The sequence below is a fragment of the Urocampus carinirostris genome, chromosome 15 (genome assembly GCF_059441175.1).
Source record: "Urocampus carinirostris isolate Australia breed hairy pipefish chromosome 15, RoL_Ucar_1.0, whole genome shotgun sequence".
In the NCBI taxonomy this organism is placed as follows: domain Eukaryota; kingdom Metazoa; phylum Chordata; class Actinopteri; order Syngnathiformes; family Syngnathidae; genus Urocampus; species Urocampus carinirostris.
Genome location: NC_142363.1, coordinates 23,529,606 through 23,548,226, shown reverse-complemented (window position 1 = coordinate 23,548,226; position 18,621 = coordinate 23,529,606). Strand labels below are relative to the sequence as shown.

At 39.6% G+C, this 18,621-nt stretch overlaps 1 protein-coding gene across 2 annotated transcripts in view; it reads left to right on the top strand.

Moving 5' to 3' along the window:
- slc7a14a (solute carrier family 7 member 14a) overlaps nucleotides 1-18,621 on the top strand; it is a 42,769-nt gene that overhangs the window by 11,544 nt on the left and 12,604 nt on the right. For both annotated transcript variants that reach the window (XM_088355253.1, XM_088355254.1), the window contains 4 exons: nucleotides 2,617-2,853; nucleotides 7,157-7,374; nucleotides 15,115-15,261; nucleotides 16,943-17,151. In XM_088355253.1, the coding sequence (XP_088211379.1) occupies nucleotides 2,617-2,853; nucleotides 7,157-7,374; nucleotides 15,115-15,261; nucleotides 16,943-17,151 (811 nt within the window). The remainder of the gene's footprint in view (nucleotides 1-2,616; nucleotides 2,854-7,156; nucleotides 7,375-15,114; nucleotides 15,262-16,942; nucleotides 17,152-18,621) is intronic.

Below are 18,621 nucleotides of genomic sequence, written 5' to 3'. Positions count from 1 at the left end.
TATGCTGATAATATTGCCGGATTGGCAGGAGACGAACAGGAACTCAGAGATCTGGTCAATCGCCTTGAAAAGCACCAGGCCACTATGGCATGGAAATCCGTACAGAAAAAACAAAGCTAATGACCAACAACCCCCAAGGTATCCCCACAAACATTACCATCAACCATAGAGCGCCAGAACCTGTCACCAAATTGAAATATATTGGAGCTGTCATATCAGAAAAGGGGTCAGAACCAGAAATCATGGCCAGGATAGCTCAAACCACGGCTGCACTTGCCAGACTTGAACCCATCTGGAGTGTCAAGGTCATTGCAGTGACATCAAAGATCAGACTCCTGCAAACGCTAGTTACCTTTAGCTTCCTTTACGCTTGCGCAACATGGACTCTCGCAGCAAAACTGGAAAAGAATTACAGGCCATGGAAATGCGATGCTATAGGAAACTTCTAGGCATCAGCTACTTAGCCCATGTGACAAACAAAACGGTGCCTAACACCATCAGAGGGAACATTGGACCCTACGAAGAACTGTTGACAACTGTGGGCAGATGGAAACTTCAGTGGTATGGCCACACGACAAGATCATCAGGCCTGGCCAAGATAGTTCTCCAGGAGAAAGTCCAAGGGGGCAGGAGGAGAGGACGACCGAATAAGAACTGAACCGACAACATTAAAAAATTTACTGGTGCAAACTTTGCCACGACCCAAAAACAGGCCAGGAACAATCAACAACGGAGAAAGCTGTCCAGAGTTGCGTCCTCATTGATCCACCGACGACTTTAGGGAGCCGTGAACCGTGAACATTAAAATAGCACTTACTCCAGCAACTTTATACAAAGCTTAATGCTAACATATCTAACTTGCCATAGACATGGCTAATAAAGCTAAGCATTTTCTCGTGATACTTTCAAGCAATTGCTACTTACCTACACCAGTCATTCAAATAGTTGGTGTAAAAAAGGAATGCAGTCATAATGGGAAATGCTATAGTCGGGGCTAATAGAGATTAGCATACTTTTTCTTTTATCCATTCAAACAACAGTTACTCAAATTGTTTGTCTAAAGAAAAGATGTTAGTCTATGATAACATAGAGTGTAAATTCGACATATATGGGGCTAATAGAGATTAGCATACATTTTTGGAGCCTTTCAAACAAAAGTTACTCATTCTCATTCTCATTGTCCAAGTTTAGTAGGTTAGCTAATGCTAACATATAATTTGAAACACCCAAGACGGGGCTAATTGGGATTAGTATTGCTCTATGATATCTAATATGACTATAACGCCTACTGTCATACCTTTGTCTAAAAAAGTCGACTTGGTTGAAGCTATCCTATTAACCAAAATTTAAACAAGCTAATACAGATCAGAAAAGTTGTTTGAGAGTTTCATATTTCTAAACAATAAAAGCACGCCTACCTCTAATATATTAATCAGAATGTCATTGTAATACTATAAGAGATTAATATATATTGTTTTGCATCGTGCTAACCTATAAAGCAGGGTTCTCCAACCCTCTTCAAAGTGAGAGCTGGATATACCTTTCTAAAATAAGAACTTATGTTGTTACTATGTTATAACCAGGTTAATTATAGAAGTACGGTTAAATACACTCTGGTAACCACAAAAAAGATGCTAGAAAATCACAATTACAAGCCACTGGTAACCTATTTTCTGAACAGGTCCGCAGGCACCTTAGCTGTCCTTAGAGGGCACCCTAGTGTCCTCGGGCGCCATGTTGGAGACCCTTGCTATAAAGTGCAAGAAAATGCAAAGTAGCATAAGTTTGCAATCGTTCATTTACCTCCAAACAACAAATGTTTGCTAGCTCAGTGCTAACATCTAAAACAAAGAACCATACATAAGCTAACAGAGATTAGGATACATTAGCAATGGTTTTGAACCATAAAGAAATCGCGACTTCACCATTTAGACCACATGTGTCAAACAGGCGGTCCGCGGGCCAGATCAGGCCCGCTAAGGGATTGAATCCGGCCCGCGAGACAACACTCAGAGAAGCGCAAGAGAAAAACGAGCTGCAGGTTGAAATATGTCAACTTGATGTTGCCAAAGCCAGGTGCCTCTCACAAAGACACTGTACTTGTATTTATTTCTCTCTTTCTGTCTCTCTGTCTCTCTCTCTTTTCCACCCTTTTTCTCCCACTCTCTGTCTCTTTCACTCTCTGTGTCTCTCTTTTTCTCTTCCTTTGTTCCTCTTTGTCTCTTTCTCTCTCTGCGTCTTTTTAACTTTTTTTGCTCTAACTTTCTTTTTTCCTTTTCTCTACTTCTGTCTTTCTATTTCTCTTTGGATTTCTTTACTCCTCTCCCTTTCTTTTCCCCCTCGCTCACGACTTTTTCTCTTTTGTTTCTCATGCTCTCCCTCTCTTTTTCTTTCTTTGTCCCGCCCTCTCTCCTTTTCCCTCCCTCTCTCTATTTTATTCATCTCTCTTTTTCTTTCTCTTTAATCTACTATTGCGGCCCCCGACAGAAAGTTTGTTCTATCGTGTGGTCTCCGAGTTATAATGAGTTTGACACCCCTGATTTAGACCGAAACATTCATGATCCTTGACAACTATTTCTAATTAAAAATCCCACATCTGTGTATTTTCACGGACAGGTGTGTGTTACGCCGAATTCGGCGTTCGAGTGCCAAAAACCACCGGCTCGGCCTACACTTACAGCTACGTGACGGTGGGCGAGTGCGTGGCCTTTTTCATCGGCTGGAACTTGATCTTGGAGTATCTGATCGGCACGGCAGCGGGCGCATCGGCGCTAAGCAGCATGGCCGACTCGCTAGCTAACCACAGCATTAGCGGCTTCATGATCGCGCACATCGGCACGCTCAACGGATTCGGTGAGTTGGGACTCGTTGCCATTTATGTATTTATTTTTTTAGGGATGTTACAGAATGTGTACAAAAATCAGTTTTATCTCAAGATACTGATAGTCAATATCATATTGGTTTGAATGTTACTTGAATCTTACTGAGGCGAGTCAGACTCCCTTTCATTCAAGTGTCCAGGGTTGGGTAGGGTTACTTTAACTTGATTACTTTCAATTACTTTTGGATTACTCCAATACCAAATATGCTAATAAAAGACAAAAGAAACTAAATATGAATAAAATTATGACTCACAACACGTGGTAAGCTTTCTCTCCTGGCTTTGATCTCTTTGATTTCCGGCAAAACTAACATGAAATGCGACAGAAATAAAATGAAAATAAATCCAAACAGCTTGCCAACATCATTTTGGCCGTTCCATGTATTCCGTTACTCCCCAAGCCTGCACAAAATTTAGTCATTTTATTCATATTTAGTTTCTTTTGTCTTTTATTAGCATATTTGGTATTGGAGTAATCCAAAAGTAATTGAAAGTAATCCAGTTAAAGTAACCCTACCCAACCCTGGTCCCCGTTGTCTTTTTCGTGCATCTACGACAAAAAACTTCTACAGAAACACTACAAAACTAAATATCAAACATCGTGCTCATACATTATTTAGCTCGTTTGGAAAAAAAATAGTAAAGCAATACAACAAAATTACTATGAAACAAAATACTACAGAAATATTACCCCAGAATTACTACAAAAACACAACTACTGTAATAATTGAAAAATAATAAAGAAATATGACAAAAAAAACAATACGATGGGGATACTACAAAAAATACTAAACAATTACTAAAATACTGCTTTGGTAATACATCTGAAATATCTTTACAGAAATACTACAAAAATACCACTTCATAATAGTATAATAAAAAATAACACTACCAGAAATATATTATGACAGAAATACTACTGCAGAAGTATTACAACAGAAATACTGCAAAAATACAACTAGAGCGAGACTACAAAAATTCTACTATGGAAATACTACAAAAAAATAACTACAGTCATACTTTACCACAAAAATACTACAGATGTACATTAAAATTCTACAGTAGAATAACTACAAAATATAACAGAAATACCGCAAATTCCGGACTATAGAGCGCACCTGATTATAAGCCGCACCCACCACATTTTAAGAGGAAAACCGATTTTGTACTTACACAAGCCGCACCTGTATATAAGCCGCATGCGCCCACATTAAAACATGTAACACAATCACAAAATTAGCCCAAACCCGGCTTTGAGTCCCGCGATTGTAACTGAATATAAGGTACACAGTCCAAAAACCACAGCCGGCAAAATGGACAAAAAATGATACCGGTACTTGAGGTTTGATGCAGACCTGCAGAGTCCGGGTACCCGTTGAAACTAATCCAAGGAAAAAAAGTCTATATTTCCAAAGGTAAGGGTGGGAAAAATATATATCCACTATTGTCCGCCGCGACAACAGGTCTCACTCACCTTTACCCCACATCCCGTCAGCCCACGTTTGCTCCGCCCCTCTTTTTTAATTCGCAAAACATCAGAATAAGTGTCTCAAATAAATGCATTACAAAAATATACAGGTGCAAATACATATTATACATCGGTTACACATATTTTCAAAGAAAGACGGTACACCGAGAGAGTTTTCAAAGCTTTAATTATAATATTATAACTTTCATCCCAAACCGTGCCTGTGAAGTGTAGCAAAACGCTACTAGCAACTCGCTCGCGACACATTAAACGGGTCTGTTAAAAAAAACATGCCCTACTTGTAGAAACCACGGTAACCCGTACTCATCTTCCTCCTTGCAACTGACGTCATCAAATTCATTTTCCCCAGTATGGGACAGAGACTTTGACATATAGACGTCGTCCCACGCTCCCTTATTCAAAAACACGCAAACAACACGCTCGCAAAGTAGCTCTGTTTCCTTCTTTATCGGACTGCACGTTTGCTTTTAGCTTGAAAGCTACGTCATGTGCCTTTCTTTTTGCAATTTGCATGATGAGGATATGTCTACGCTAATTAGTTGCAGTCTTCCTCGGCGCATATATTCCACCGGTCTAAATCTTACCTTTTGTACTCGAGCGCCGCTGGCGGCCATTAGAAAAATGACACGAATTGGCAAGCATCACTGAATAAGCCGCAGGGTTGAACGTTTGGAAAATAAGTAGCGGCTTATCGTCCGGAATTTACGGTAGTACAAAAATACGAAAAATTAATAATAAGAGTATTTCTACAAAAACACAAAAACGATTAAAGTACTTTAATCCTCCAAAAATACTACAGAAATACAACACTAATGTTATTAATGAACACTTAAAAAAATATTTATTGGTCTAAAAAAAGTGTTTTGAAAAGTAATGGGTACTGATACCAAGTATCAGTATTGTTGTCGATACCAGCCATTACTGGCTGCTTTTAAGTGTCTATTTTAAAGTGATAAAGAAAACATATTATGTTTATGTTAGTATTTTAAAGTATGCACAAATGGTATCTGTATGTAATATCAGTATCCTTGACCACTCAAGATGTGTTTTTCGGCTAGAAAAAATGTAGTATCGAGCATCCCCAGCCTCAAACCTCTCAAATTTGCATTTCAGTTTATGTAAATACAGTATATACATTGCACTCATTTTTTCTGAATTCATTATTTTTTTCCGATGTACAAACACAAAAGCGATACTTTGGCTGCATAATAAGGGAAAAACGAGCAGCCAGCCTTGATTATTTCCCAGATGGCCAGACAAGTGGGGACCAGTTCATGTTTTTTAATTGCAAAAGTGAAGGATGTGCCGTCATGTAGCAGCCTGGTTGCCTGGCAACACGCGTGTCGCATCGCCCGGCTCAGCCCTGGCCAACTCGCGTCGCTCGCTCTCTCGCAACCTCCAATCATTAGAGCAAATACATGTATTTTGAAGCCTTTCGTTGTAACAAATTATCGTCAATTCCGTACCACAATTTATTAACTTTGAAACACTTTAGCTTACAATACTTATTGACTGACCTGTTGACAAACTCAATTATTCAGTTAGGATACACTACTTGTTAGAAAGATTCCAAACAAATTTGTTTAATGTTTTTTGACATAGTCCTGCGTATAAGTTATTGATATAGCGTGTGGTGAAGTGGGCCTTCACTCCAATCTGACTTAATGACTGTTTCCCGCTGATTTTTTTTAGAATCTAAGAAATGCACAAGAATAAGTTCATTTTTTTGGGCTCTTTAAGCACTGTCTAAAATCTGGTGTGGCCTGTACTCGAACAAAGTTGAGTTTTTTCCATAAATTTGTGCATGGGGTTTTTATACATCGGACTTTCAGTACAACTCTCCTGCCACGTGCAAAAGTTTGCTGATGACACTGCGAACGTGGGATGTATCAGAAGTGGAAAGGAGGAGGAGTACAGGAAATGGATTCAGGACTTTGTCCGATGGAGCGACGCAAACCACCTGCACGTGAACACCACCAAGACCAGGGAGATGGTGGTGAACTTCAGGAGAACTAGAACTCACCCGGTTCCTGTAACCATCAAAGGAGAATGTGTAGAATTTTTCCAGACCTACAAATACCTGGGTGTGCAGCTGGACAACAAACTGGACTGGACTGCCAACACAGAAGCTCTATGTAGGAAGGGTCAAAGCTGACTTTACTTCCTCAGAAGGCTGGCCTTCTTCAACATCTGCAAAAAGCTCGTGAAAATATTCTATGAGACAGTTGCTACAAGCGCCCTCTTCTATGCGGCAGCGTGTTGGGGAGGCAGCGTCATGAAGAAGGATGCCTCTCGTCTCAATAAACTGGCGAGGAAAGCGAGCTCTGTTGTGGGCACAGAGCTGGACAGCCTGACAACAGTAGCTGAGAGACGGGCACTGAAAAAGCTGCGGTCAATCTTGGACAATTCATCGCATCCACTACACAGCATTATCTCCAGACAGAAGAGCAGCTTCAGCGTTAGACTGCTGTCACTGTCTTGTACCACGGACAGACTGAAGAGAGCTTTTCTTCCTCATGCCATGAGGCTCTTTAACTCCACCCGGCAGAGTAAAGGCCCACATTAAACCACACCAATTATACATTTCCTGATAATGACTCAACTGTAATTGAAAGTCAAGTCAAGTCATTTTTATTTGTATAACCCTAGCTGAAGAGACTTGATTCTAGACTTCGGGAGACCAGAGAGTAGTGCATTACAGTAATCGAGACGGGAGGTAACAAACGCGTGAATTATAATTATAAAGAGTGAAGTATGTCTTAAAATGTTTGCGTCTCGGTTATTAGGTAAAGGAGAGCAGTCTTACCCGGACCTTCTGGCGCTGCTGATCGCCCTGTTGGTGACTGTGATCGTGGCTTTGGGCGTGAAGAACTCGGTGGGCTTCAACAACATCCTGAACGTCATCAACCTGCTGGTGTGGCTCTTCCTCATGGTGGCCGGACTCTTCTTCATCAACGGGAACAACTGGGAGGACGGACGATTTCTGCCCTTCGGATGGTCGGGGGTATGTTGCTTGACACTTTATTTGTTTTTTATGTTTAGTCGAAATAATATTTAAAAAATGTTTTTATGTTACTACTGGTAGATTTATTTTTACAATTCCACCTATAACAATACAAGGTTTTCTGGTTAACCTCTTAAGACCTGGTGTAGACATGTATGGACATTAATGGAAGAGGGTGGGGGTAGAGAGGAAGAGGGTGGGGGTAGAGAGTAGGAGAGAGGGGGGTAGGAGAGAGAGGAGGGGGTAGAGAGAGAGAGGAGAGGGGGTAGAAGGGGGTAGAGAGGGGTCTTAGGTAAAGAGAGAAGGGGGAGGTGGAAAGAGGTGGAGAGAGACCCCCACCCTCTTTCTTTCTCTCTCTATATCCTCACCCTCTCTCTTTCTCTCTCTCTACCCTCACCCTCTACCCAGAGAGAGAAGGAGAGAGGGTTGGGGGTGGGTAGAGAGAGAGGAGGGCAGGAGTAGAAAGTCACAGAGAGGGCTGGGAGTAGTGAGGGAGACAGAGGAAGGGGGGAGGTAGACAGAGGGAGAAGAGGGGAGGTAGAGAGAGAGGCAGATAGGTAGAGAGGGAGAGGGCATGGGTACAGAGTTGGTAGGGGGGGGAGTAGAGAGAGGAGAGAGGAGGGGGTAGAGAAAGAGGAGGGGGGTATAGAGAGAGAGAGAGAGGATGGGAGGAGGTAGAGTGGGGGTAGAGGGAGGTAGATAGGGGGGGGGTAGACAGAAGGGTCTCGGGTAGAGAAAGGTAGAGAGAGAAGGGGGGAGGTAGAAAGATGTGGGGAGAGATTGGGTGGGGGTAGAGAGAGAGAAAGAGAGGGTGAGGGTAGATAAAGAGAGAGGAGGGCTGGGGTAGAAAGAGAGGAGGGGGAAGTAGAGGAAAAGAAAGAGAGAGGAGAGCAGAAAGTAGAGAGAGAAAAGTTTTTCTCGCAATGGCCTTAACATATAACCTTGAAGACTCAGCAATGTGCAGAACTAATCTTATACACGCTGTTGCTGTTTTTTTCTTTGTAATACGCGGTCGGAATTCTGAGTGTCTGCAATGCTGCATATACAACTGTTTCACTATGAGAGAAGGGCCGAGACATTCTTGCATGCCTTTTGGTGGGAGAACGTGTCTCTGTTAATATGTCCTGAGTACACTCTTATTTCACCTTTATTTTGAAACTTTAAATAAATGTCCTCGATTGCATTGCTTCCTTCTAGCTCTATTTTTTTAAAGTCGAAAAACTCTTTCTGGTGCCGGAAAAGAACACTAGGGGAGACATCGGAGTGTCCTTCGCCTTTAAAACTACCGTAAATTCCGGACTATAAGCCGCTACTTTTTTCCCTAAGTTTCAACCCTGCGACTTATTCAGTGATGCGGCCAATTTATGTAATTTTTCTAACGGTCGTCAGCGGCGCTCGAGTGTTGCTACAATTAACTGCCCTGTCAAAGCTATATTATTATTAGTAAAGCTTTGAAAACTCTCTCGGTGTACCGTCTTTCTTTGTAAATATGTGTAACCCATGTATAATATGTATTTGCAACTGTATATTTTGTAATCTATTTATTTGTTTTTATTTTAAACACTTATTCTGATATGTTATGCACGTGTGAACGAAAAATGAGGGGCGGAACAAACGCAGGGTGCCGAGTTTAAGTGGGGACCGCTAAAGGTGAGGGACAGACAAGGAAAGAAGAGGGGGTAAAAAGTTGGTTAAAGAAAAAGGAGTTGTTAGTAATTTGGTTTGTTTTGTCAATGGAGGTGTTAGTAATTAACGTAGTGTTTCTGTATGCTTCAAAAATCAGTGAGACTCAATACAAAGCATGAGCAATCTAAATATTGTTTCATATAATGTACATGGGCTAAACCACCCCATCAAGAGAAAGAAGATATTGAATCAACTCAAGACATTGCAGAGCTCAATAGCCTTATTACAAGAGACACATTTGACCGAAATTGAACATAAGAAGCTAAAAAGAGAATGGGTGAACCAGGTGTTCTACGCATCCTATGGTAAAAGGAGGGGAGTAGCAATTTTACTTGGAAAAGGGGTGGCGTTTAAAGTCGAAAAAGAAGTGAAGGACAATCTGGGGCGATATATAATGATTATAGGGTCAATGGCCGGTTGGGAAATATCAATAATGAATGTTTATGCACCAGTTGAGGAAAAGGGGACATTTTTTCAAGTATTAGCTAAAGTAATAACCAACTGTGCGAAGGGAATGTTACTTTTAGGAGGTGACTTTAACACTGTACAGAATTGCAAAGTGGACAAGTATCCTTCAGTACATGGAACAAACACAAAGAGGTCGAGGATGTTGAATAACATAACTAAAGAATTGGGATTGATAGATCCATGGAGAGAGAAGAATCCCCAAACTAAAGACTATACTTTCTATTCAAACCCGCATGGCAGCTATTCGAGAATTGATTACTTTTACATTTCAAGACAACATATGCATACAGTAGTAGAGTGTGGTATAGAGAATATTACTATAAGTGACCACTCTCCAATTACTTTGAAACTAAGTTTAGACAATGAAACCCATTTTAGGTATTGGAGGATGAATGTATCTCTCCTCTCAGATAAAAACGTAGTACAGGAAATAAAACGGTGTATAAAAGAATATTTCCAAATCAATGACAACAATGAGGTTTCTCCAACAATATTATGGGAAGGAGGGAAAGCTGTAATAAGGGGGAAATTAATAGAAATATCGTCCCGGCTGAAACGAATACGCTTAAAGAATCAGAAGGAATTGGAGGATAAGATTAAGGAACTAGAAGAAGAACATAAAAAAACACCAAATGAATCCAGATTACAGGTATTAAAAACAACCAGAAGCAAATTAGATGAACTTTTGACAAATAAAGCAGAAGGGGCTCTGCGCTTTGTGAACCAGAGATACTATGAAATGGGCAATAGAGCCAGTCGACTGCTAGCCTTCCAACTTAAAAAGGCCCAAACAGATAGAATTATATCACAAATAAAACATCCTATCTCTAAACAATGTTTAGTAAAACCCAAAGGTATAGCAGAAGCATTTGCAGATTATTATAAAGAATTATACAAGGACTCAGAAAATGACTTAGATAACTACACGGCACAAAACTTTTTAGGAAAACTACATTTACCAACACTAACAGGGGGGGATACATTAGAAATTATTCGCCCCATTACAAAACAGGAAATACAAGATACAATAAATAACTTAAAAATAAATAAATCACCAGGAACGGATGGATTCCCGGGGGTGTTCTACAAAAGCTTTAAGGAAGAATTAACACCAGTACTGCAGAAAGTATTTAACTATGCTCTAACAAAAGGAGATCCCCCCAAATCATGGTCGGAAGCCATCATAACAGTCCTGCACAAAGAAGGAAAAGACCCAATATTGTGTGAAAGCTATAGACCAGTTAGTTTACTTTGTAATGATCTAAAAATTCTTACAAGCATACTGGCAAAAAGAATGCAGAAATTTATAGCGAAATTAATTAGAAATGATCAAACAGGGTTTATTCCGGGAAGGCAGGGTGCAAACAATATTAGGAGGATACTAAACATAATTACGAGCACAAAATCTAAGACCCAACCCTCGATGTTACTGAGCTTGGATGCACAAAAAGCTTTCGATAGGGTGAAATGGAGCTTCTTACATCAATCACTTATAGCTTTTGGCTTCCCTCCAATATTTGTTGAATGGGTGAAAATTATCTATAAAAATCCGAAATCTCGTCTTAGAGTAAATGGTCACTGTTCAGATTTCTTTGAAATCAAAAGAGGAGTCCGGCAAGGGGATTGCTTAAGCCCACTCTTGTTTGCAATAAGCATAGAACCACTCGCAGAATCAATTAGACAAAATGAGCAAATAAGGGGGATATTGGATGAAGGAGGAACAGAACATAAAATATCATTGTTTGCAGACGACCTGTTGGTAATGCTGAAGGAACCTTCGTTATCAATACCACCACTGTTGGAGAGCCTTAAAATATATGGAGAAGTAGCTGGGTATTCAAATAATGAGAGCAAATCAATAGCAATGATGATATCAGGAAAATGTCCAACAGATGTGATTGAAAGGTTTGATTTTAAATGGACAAATAAAGGGTTTAAATATTTGGGGGTGACCATTACACCACATTCCACACAGTTGTTTGATGCAAATTATGGAATGTTGATAAAAGAAATAAGGAAAGATTTGGAAAAATGGGAAATTTTGCCCTTAAGTCTTATCGGCAGGATAGAAACAATCAGAATGAACATATTACCAAGACTATTATTTCTGTTTCAATCCCTTCCAATTCTGATCCCGGCATCCACATTTAAAATGTTAAATAAGTTAATAGCAAAATTCCTTTGGCAAAACAAGAAACCTAGAATAAAATACAAAACCCTGTTAGCTCCTAAAGAAAAGGGGGGCCTAGACCTACCCAATATTAAATATTACTATTGGGCAGCTCAAATTAAAGCACTCATCTTGTGGATTACTACAGACAAAGATGCGATATGGGTGGACATGGAGCAACGATCTTGTCCAAATATGCTGGTGGAATCGTTACCTTACATATCAGTCACGAGGTGGAAGAAATTAAAAATCCAGAATGAATGGATTAAGGGAACTATTAAAACTTGGTCAACAATACAAAAAAAATTAAAAATATCAAGATCTGTGAATAGGGCTACCAAAATAGCGAAAAATCCAGACTTTAAACCTGGGGGTATGGAGGTAGGGTTTCAAAAATGGGCCCAAAAAGGACTGATGTTGATTACCCAAGTATTGGAAGCACAGGCAATGAAATCATTCGAACAACTCCAACAAGAGTTTGACCTACCCAGAAATGATTTTTACAAATATTTGCAACTAAGGCATTACCTCCAGAAACACGAGGAATGGGGGAAAATATGTAAGGAGCCAACTAAGGTAGAGGAATTATTAATATCGTATACAAAAGGACAATCAATAAAGGGGGTTATATCAAAACTATATAAAGCCCTGAGAATGGATCTCAGTAATGAGGACATGGCAGTTAAGGAAAAATGGGAACAAGAAACTAATGTAGCGATAAAAGACAACGAATGGGAAAAAACATTGAAAGAGGGACACAAAATAACCAACAGCCCGACATGGAGGGAGTTTGAATGGAAAGTAAAAATGCGATTCTTCTATACACCCTCTATCACTTCAAAATATAAAAATACCTCAAATCTATGCTGGCGTAACTGTGGGGGGGTCGGTGACTTTACGCATATTTTCTGGAATTGCCCTGTAATATTAAATTTTTGGAGAAGTATCCAGAGAGAAATAAAATTAATCACGGGCTGGGAGTTGCGGTTGGACCCAAAGGCTTACGTAATAGGAATTTTGCCAGAAGAATTACTATCTGGTCAACAGAAATATATACTAAGGGTAATGCTTCTGGTAGCAAAGAAAATGATCACAGTGTCCTGGCTGAAACCACAACCTCCTGACATAAAACAATGGAGAGACAAATTAAAGCAAATGTACATTATGGAAAAAATCACTGCAAGACTTCAACTGAAACTTGACCAATTTGAGAAAAGATGGAAGCCTATCACACAAATTTTACTTGATGTCTAAACACCTCCCCCTATTTATTATGTGCGTTGTTTTTTTTTTTTTTTTTTTTTTTTGGGTGTATATTTTGATTATTTTATATATATGTATTTATATATATATATATTTCTTTTTGTATGGATGTATTGTATGAACGTTTATTCTTCCTTTCTATTAATAGTATTTTTTTTCTTCTTTGTTGTTTCTTCTGTTATTTATGAGTGTGTCAAGTGTATATATTATGTGTTGATGTATGATGGAGGAATCAAACCTCTGTCAAAATTGCTGTGAGAAATAAAAAGTTAAAAAAAAAAAAAAAAAAAAAAAAAAAAAAGAAAAAGGAGTTGCGTGAGTAAATGTGTTCATCTGATATATTTTTCCCACCCTTACCTTTGGAAATATACACTTTTTTCCTTGGATTACTTTCAACGGGACCTGGACTCTGCAGGTCTGCATCAAACCTTGAGTACCGGTACACATTTTCCGTTCATTTTGTCGGCTGTGATTTTTGGACTGTGGACTCTAATGAAGGACATTTAGTTTCAATCGCGGGACTTGAAGTCGGGTTTGGGTAAATTTTGTGTTTGTGTTACATGTTTAAATGTGGGCTCATGCGGCTTATATACAAGTGCGGCTTGTGTATGTACAAAATCGGTTTTCCTCTCAAAATGTGGTGGGTGCGGCTTATAATCAGGTGTGCTCTATAGTCCGGAATTTACGGTACCTACTATTTCATGTTCCTGATAAGAACTGGAATTTCATCACGGTGTGAATCTTTAAAACTATCCATTAGAGGGCGTAGAGAGATGTAACAGTCTGCCAATCAGAGGGCACTTATAGTCCAATAAAACAAGGGGCATAGTTCCTTCTTTTATGATACCCAGTGCCACCATCACCAAACAACAATGAGAACAACTCAGTCAACTGCAGCGTGCATGGCTTAAGCAGGGGTATACGTCTGGCAGTCCAGGATTTGAGTCCCTGGCGGCGCATTGTGTTACTGATAGTAACCTTGCGTTGGTACTCAGATAATTCCAGGGGTCGGAATCAGTGCTCCCTCTAAGCTGCGCACTGCTTGCACATTCTCAGCGCACAAGAAAATCTAGCCAGCGCATAAAAATGATGGCTCAAAATCACTAATTAAGAAGCGACTTAAGTCAAAGTTACAGTGCATGAAGGTAAAAATACACGGGTTCCCCTGACGTTGTGTCCTAAATGCGGTATTTTGAAGTCGAGTAAAGTTAGTAGAGAACCGGCTTCTTCGGCTCGGCTCACTAAAAGGAACCGGCTCTTTCGGGTCCTAAACCGCTCTTCAGGTTGTTTTTGCTTCTATAATCCCAACATGACCAAATATTATGTAAAATTATGCACAACATGACTTAAAGGAAGGGGTGAATAGAACAAAAAAGAAAAAAATACCAAAATGATAAAGTAGTGAAAAGCTGAGAAAAAGAAAAAAAAAAGGAAGAGAAAAAAAGAAGAAAAAATGTATTAAAAAAAAAGCCAGAAACAAAAGAAATGTAGGAAAAAAGTAAATAGAGGATAAAAAGAAAAAAGTAACAAAAAAGTAGAAAAAAACACGGAAAAAAGAAGAAAAAGTTTTTGTTGCATTTAAATAATTTCCAATTAAATCAAGTGAATCTTGTTGCCAACATTGTACTTCCCCCAAAAAATGTGATTAAGTACAGTTCTGTATCTTACAATCGACTAAATAAGCCCCCCAAAATGTTAATATTGTGCAACAAAATATATCAGGAAATAAAAAGGAATGGATATCTTGTGAAAGAATTGTAAGAACAAACGACGTTTGTAGGCCGTACAACCTTTGCAATAGTACATGAGTCAATTCATTCAAAAGAGAAAAATAATTTTGCATTGCCAGAAACTCAGCAAAATGTAACTCGATGTCAAGTTTTGGACATGTTTGATAATTAATTATCTTGCCACACTTGGGATTATGGTTGCTCACTGTTGTTTCAAGCGTTGCTCACTGACTTTGTGTGAACGCTCAGACCCGTGGAATATTAGAGGGAACATTAGTCGGAATTCTTCTTTTTGGCTACCCGCCTGCAGTTGGGAGAGCAGGGGGGAGGCTGTATTTCTGCGTCCTAGTAGAATCCCTTCCATATTCAAAAATAGGAATATAGTAAAATGAGTTTTTCTGACATTGTCTTTTCCTGCCCCAGGTGATGCAAGGCGCTGCCACGTGCTTCTACGCCTTCATCGGCTTCGACATCATCGCCACGACGGGCGAGGAAGCCAAAAGTCCCAACACGTCTATCCCGTACGCTATCACCGCCTCGCTGGTGACGTGCCTCACGGCGTACGTATCGGTAAGTGGAAACCGAGCACTCTCGGACACCGTGCCGCAATAACCCGCGTATTCGTTAGCGATTCTAACACATCGTCTGATGGTTGCCAGGGGCAACAGCTGTGAAGGAGCGTCAGTATTATGGCTGCAACTATCGTCTCTTTGAATAATTGACGAGTCACTGACTATTGAAACGATGAGTCGAATATTCAGTCATCTTTTATTAAATTCAGCATTACGTTCATTTAATGATGTGGCAAATGACACCTAAAGTTGGATAGAGAAAAAATATGTATTTTACTGAACATACTGCGAATTCGTACAAAAAAAGAAATGAAAAATGCCCTATCTAAAACCAATTAGGCACTGTGCTCGGTCAGCAGAGGAATAAACCTCCATCCTTTTTTTGGGACTGGCAAATGAATAATACACTAGAATGGTTGTGCACCATTAGAGCATCACCCGGGTTGAGACACAAAACCATATTTGGGTGGCATTTTCCTTTTTGGCATGGTTATTTGCACAGGAAATTTTAAAACCCTAAGAATAGGTCTGAGTCTAGATCGGGACTGAACTCTTGAAATAGTGTTGACGTTCAATGTCATTCTGGTCTGGTAGAGTGGAATGTCTCTCAGGAAAAAATTCCGAGCAAAAATAAATTGAAAGTGCTGGGTCAGCTTTTTTTGGCATTTTTCACATCTAGGGTAACCTATCTGACTGCTGGTCGAAGATGGTGGTCAATTCTAAAACTCCTTCCCCCTTTTCTTGAGTGGACAGACACACAAACAGCCAATAAAACAAACACATATAAACAAAAATACGTGTATACTTAGATCACAAACTAAATTGTTATCACCAAACTCGCTTTGCTCGCGCTGATAATTAATACCAAGTACCGGTACACATTGTTTATTCTTGTAAACCAAAAAGAGGCTCAACAACAGCATTAGAAAAGTAAAAAAAAACAAATATGTGCCTTGTGTGACTACTTTCAATAGTCAGGTGCAAAGTTTGTCACATAACTACTTAACAATTCTCTACATTTCAAAACAACTGAAATTTGTTCTTAAGACTGCATGCATTTAATTTCAAAACATATCTTAGGCATAACGCTCAAGTTGTTTTTTCTAGCGAAATATATGCGTACACAATCAACAATGTCATCAAAATCATATTGGTTTGAATGTTACTTGAATCTTACTGAGGCGAGTCAGACTCCCTTTCATTCAACTGTCCAGGGTTGGGTAGGGTTACTTTAACTGGATTACTTTCAATTACTTTTGATTACTCAAATACCAAATATAATAATAAAAGACAAAAGAAACTAAATACGAATAAATATGAATAAAATGATGACTCACAACACGTGGTAAGCTTTCTCTCCTGGCTTTGATCTCCGGCAAAACGAACATAAAATGCGACAGAAACAAAATAAATAAATCCAAACAGCTTGCCAAGATCGTTTTTGCCGTTCACTCCCCAAGCCTGCACAAAATTTAGTAATTTTATTCATATTTAGTTTCTTATGTCTTTTATTAGCATATTTGGTATTGGAGTAATCCGAAAGTAATTGAAAGTAATCAAGTTAAAGTAACCCTACCCAACCCTGGTGGCGACAATAGTTGACAATGGAATTCATGACTATTTCTACTAGCGATTAATCGTAGCAGTCCTAGTCAGTATCAACATTTTTTTTACCGTAGGTGTCGGTGATCCTGACCCTGATGGTCCCTTCGGAGCAGATTGATGCCGACGCCCCCCTCATGGAGATGTTCGCCGCTCACGGTTGCATGTTTGCCAAATACATTGTGGCGGTGGGCTCCATCGCCGGGCTCACCGTTTCACTACTGGGCTCACTCTTTCCTATGCCGCGTGTCATCTATGCCATGGCTGGCGACGGCCTGCTCTTCAAGTTAGTACCCATCCGGCTTTTTCCGCTCTTCTAATTATGTAGTGCAATTAAAAGCAACAACAATGAGTCTTTATTTACATTTCCAGAAATGAAAAGTTCCTATTTTGTCTGAATGAACCCAAATATAGCTCCTCTTCACCCATGTTGAGGGAATTACTGAACAACAATAATGAATCAGGGGCAGCATGGCGTAACAGGTCTAAGGTCTTGGGAACCTCCTGTGTGGGTTAAAATCCAGCTACCGGACTTCCTGTGCGGAGTTTGTATGTTCTCCCCGTTCTTGCGTGGGTTTCCTCCGGGCACTCCGGTTTCCTCCCACATTCCCAAGACATGCATTTCAGGTGGATTGGCTGGTCCAAATTGTCCCTAGGTGTGAATGAGCGATTGGCTGGCAACCAGTTCAGGATGTCCCCTGCCCACTGCCCGATGATTGCTGGGATGGGCTCCAGCACCCCCGCGACCCTACTGAGGATAAGCGGTGCAGCAAATGATGCGATGATGAATAATGAATCACTGTTACAACTTGGAACTGAGCATTATAGATAGTTGATGTACTCATATAACTTACAAAGCTCTGCAACAAACAATTGTAAACAATCAGCTACACACCAGAAATGGTCGCAAACTTTTTGACTGGACAAAGAAAATGTCGCTAACATGCAGAGGTGGGTGGGTAGAGAAGCCAAAAATGTTTTTCAGGTAAAAGTACTGTTACTTATGTCCCTTCTCAAGGTTTCTTCATTTTCCTCATGTTGAGGTTTTTGAGTTTTTCGTGGCCCTCGTGTAGGTTTTAGATCAGGGGTTGGTGTCATACTATTTTGTGGTTTGCAATAATCTGTTGTCTGTGCAGCCCTTTGAGACTCTTTGTAATAAAAGGCTATACAAATAAAAATGACTTGACTTGACTTACTTCAGAATAATATCACTTAAGAAGAAGTAAAAGTAGTCATCCAAATACTTACTTTAGTACTAAGTAACTGTAGCATCGTCATATTTGATGTTTTTTAAAACAACCAATTAGATCATCAAATTATTAAAGTCCATCCAATCAACAAAAAATACATTTAATTTAAAAGGAGATTAAAATAATCAACCTAAAATCAAGTGCTTTACTAAACAATAAAATAAAGATAGTATTAAATAGTAATAAATTGAGCACATGTAGCACATTTAAAGCCCCAATACTTCTCTTAACAGGCTCTTCAAGCAGAACAACAAGCTAGCCCATGAATTCGAACAAAGGAGACATTGCATATTGTAGCTGGTGTTTCGCACTTTTTTAAGGGAACATGCTTTTGATGTGAGTCCAGGGTTGCTCCTCCTCTTCTGTGTTTTCATAGTCCGTATTGCTTAGCGACATTTTCCATCTGTTTCACCCATAAACAACTTCCCCCGCTAAAGTTGAATATGGTCAAGTGACGAAGCTGCTACCTTTGGTAGAGCCTGCCGGAGTCCTGCACCAAAAAAAAT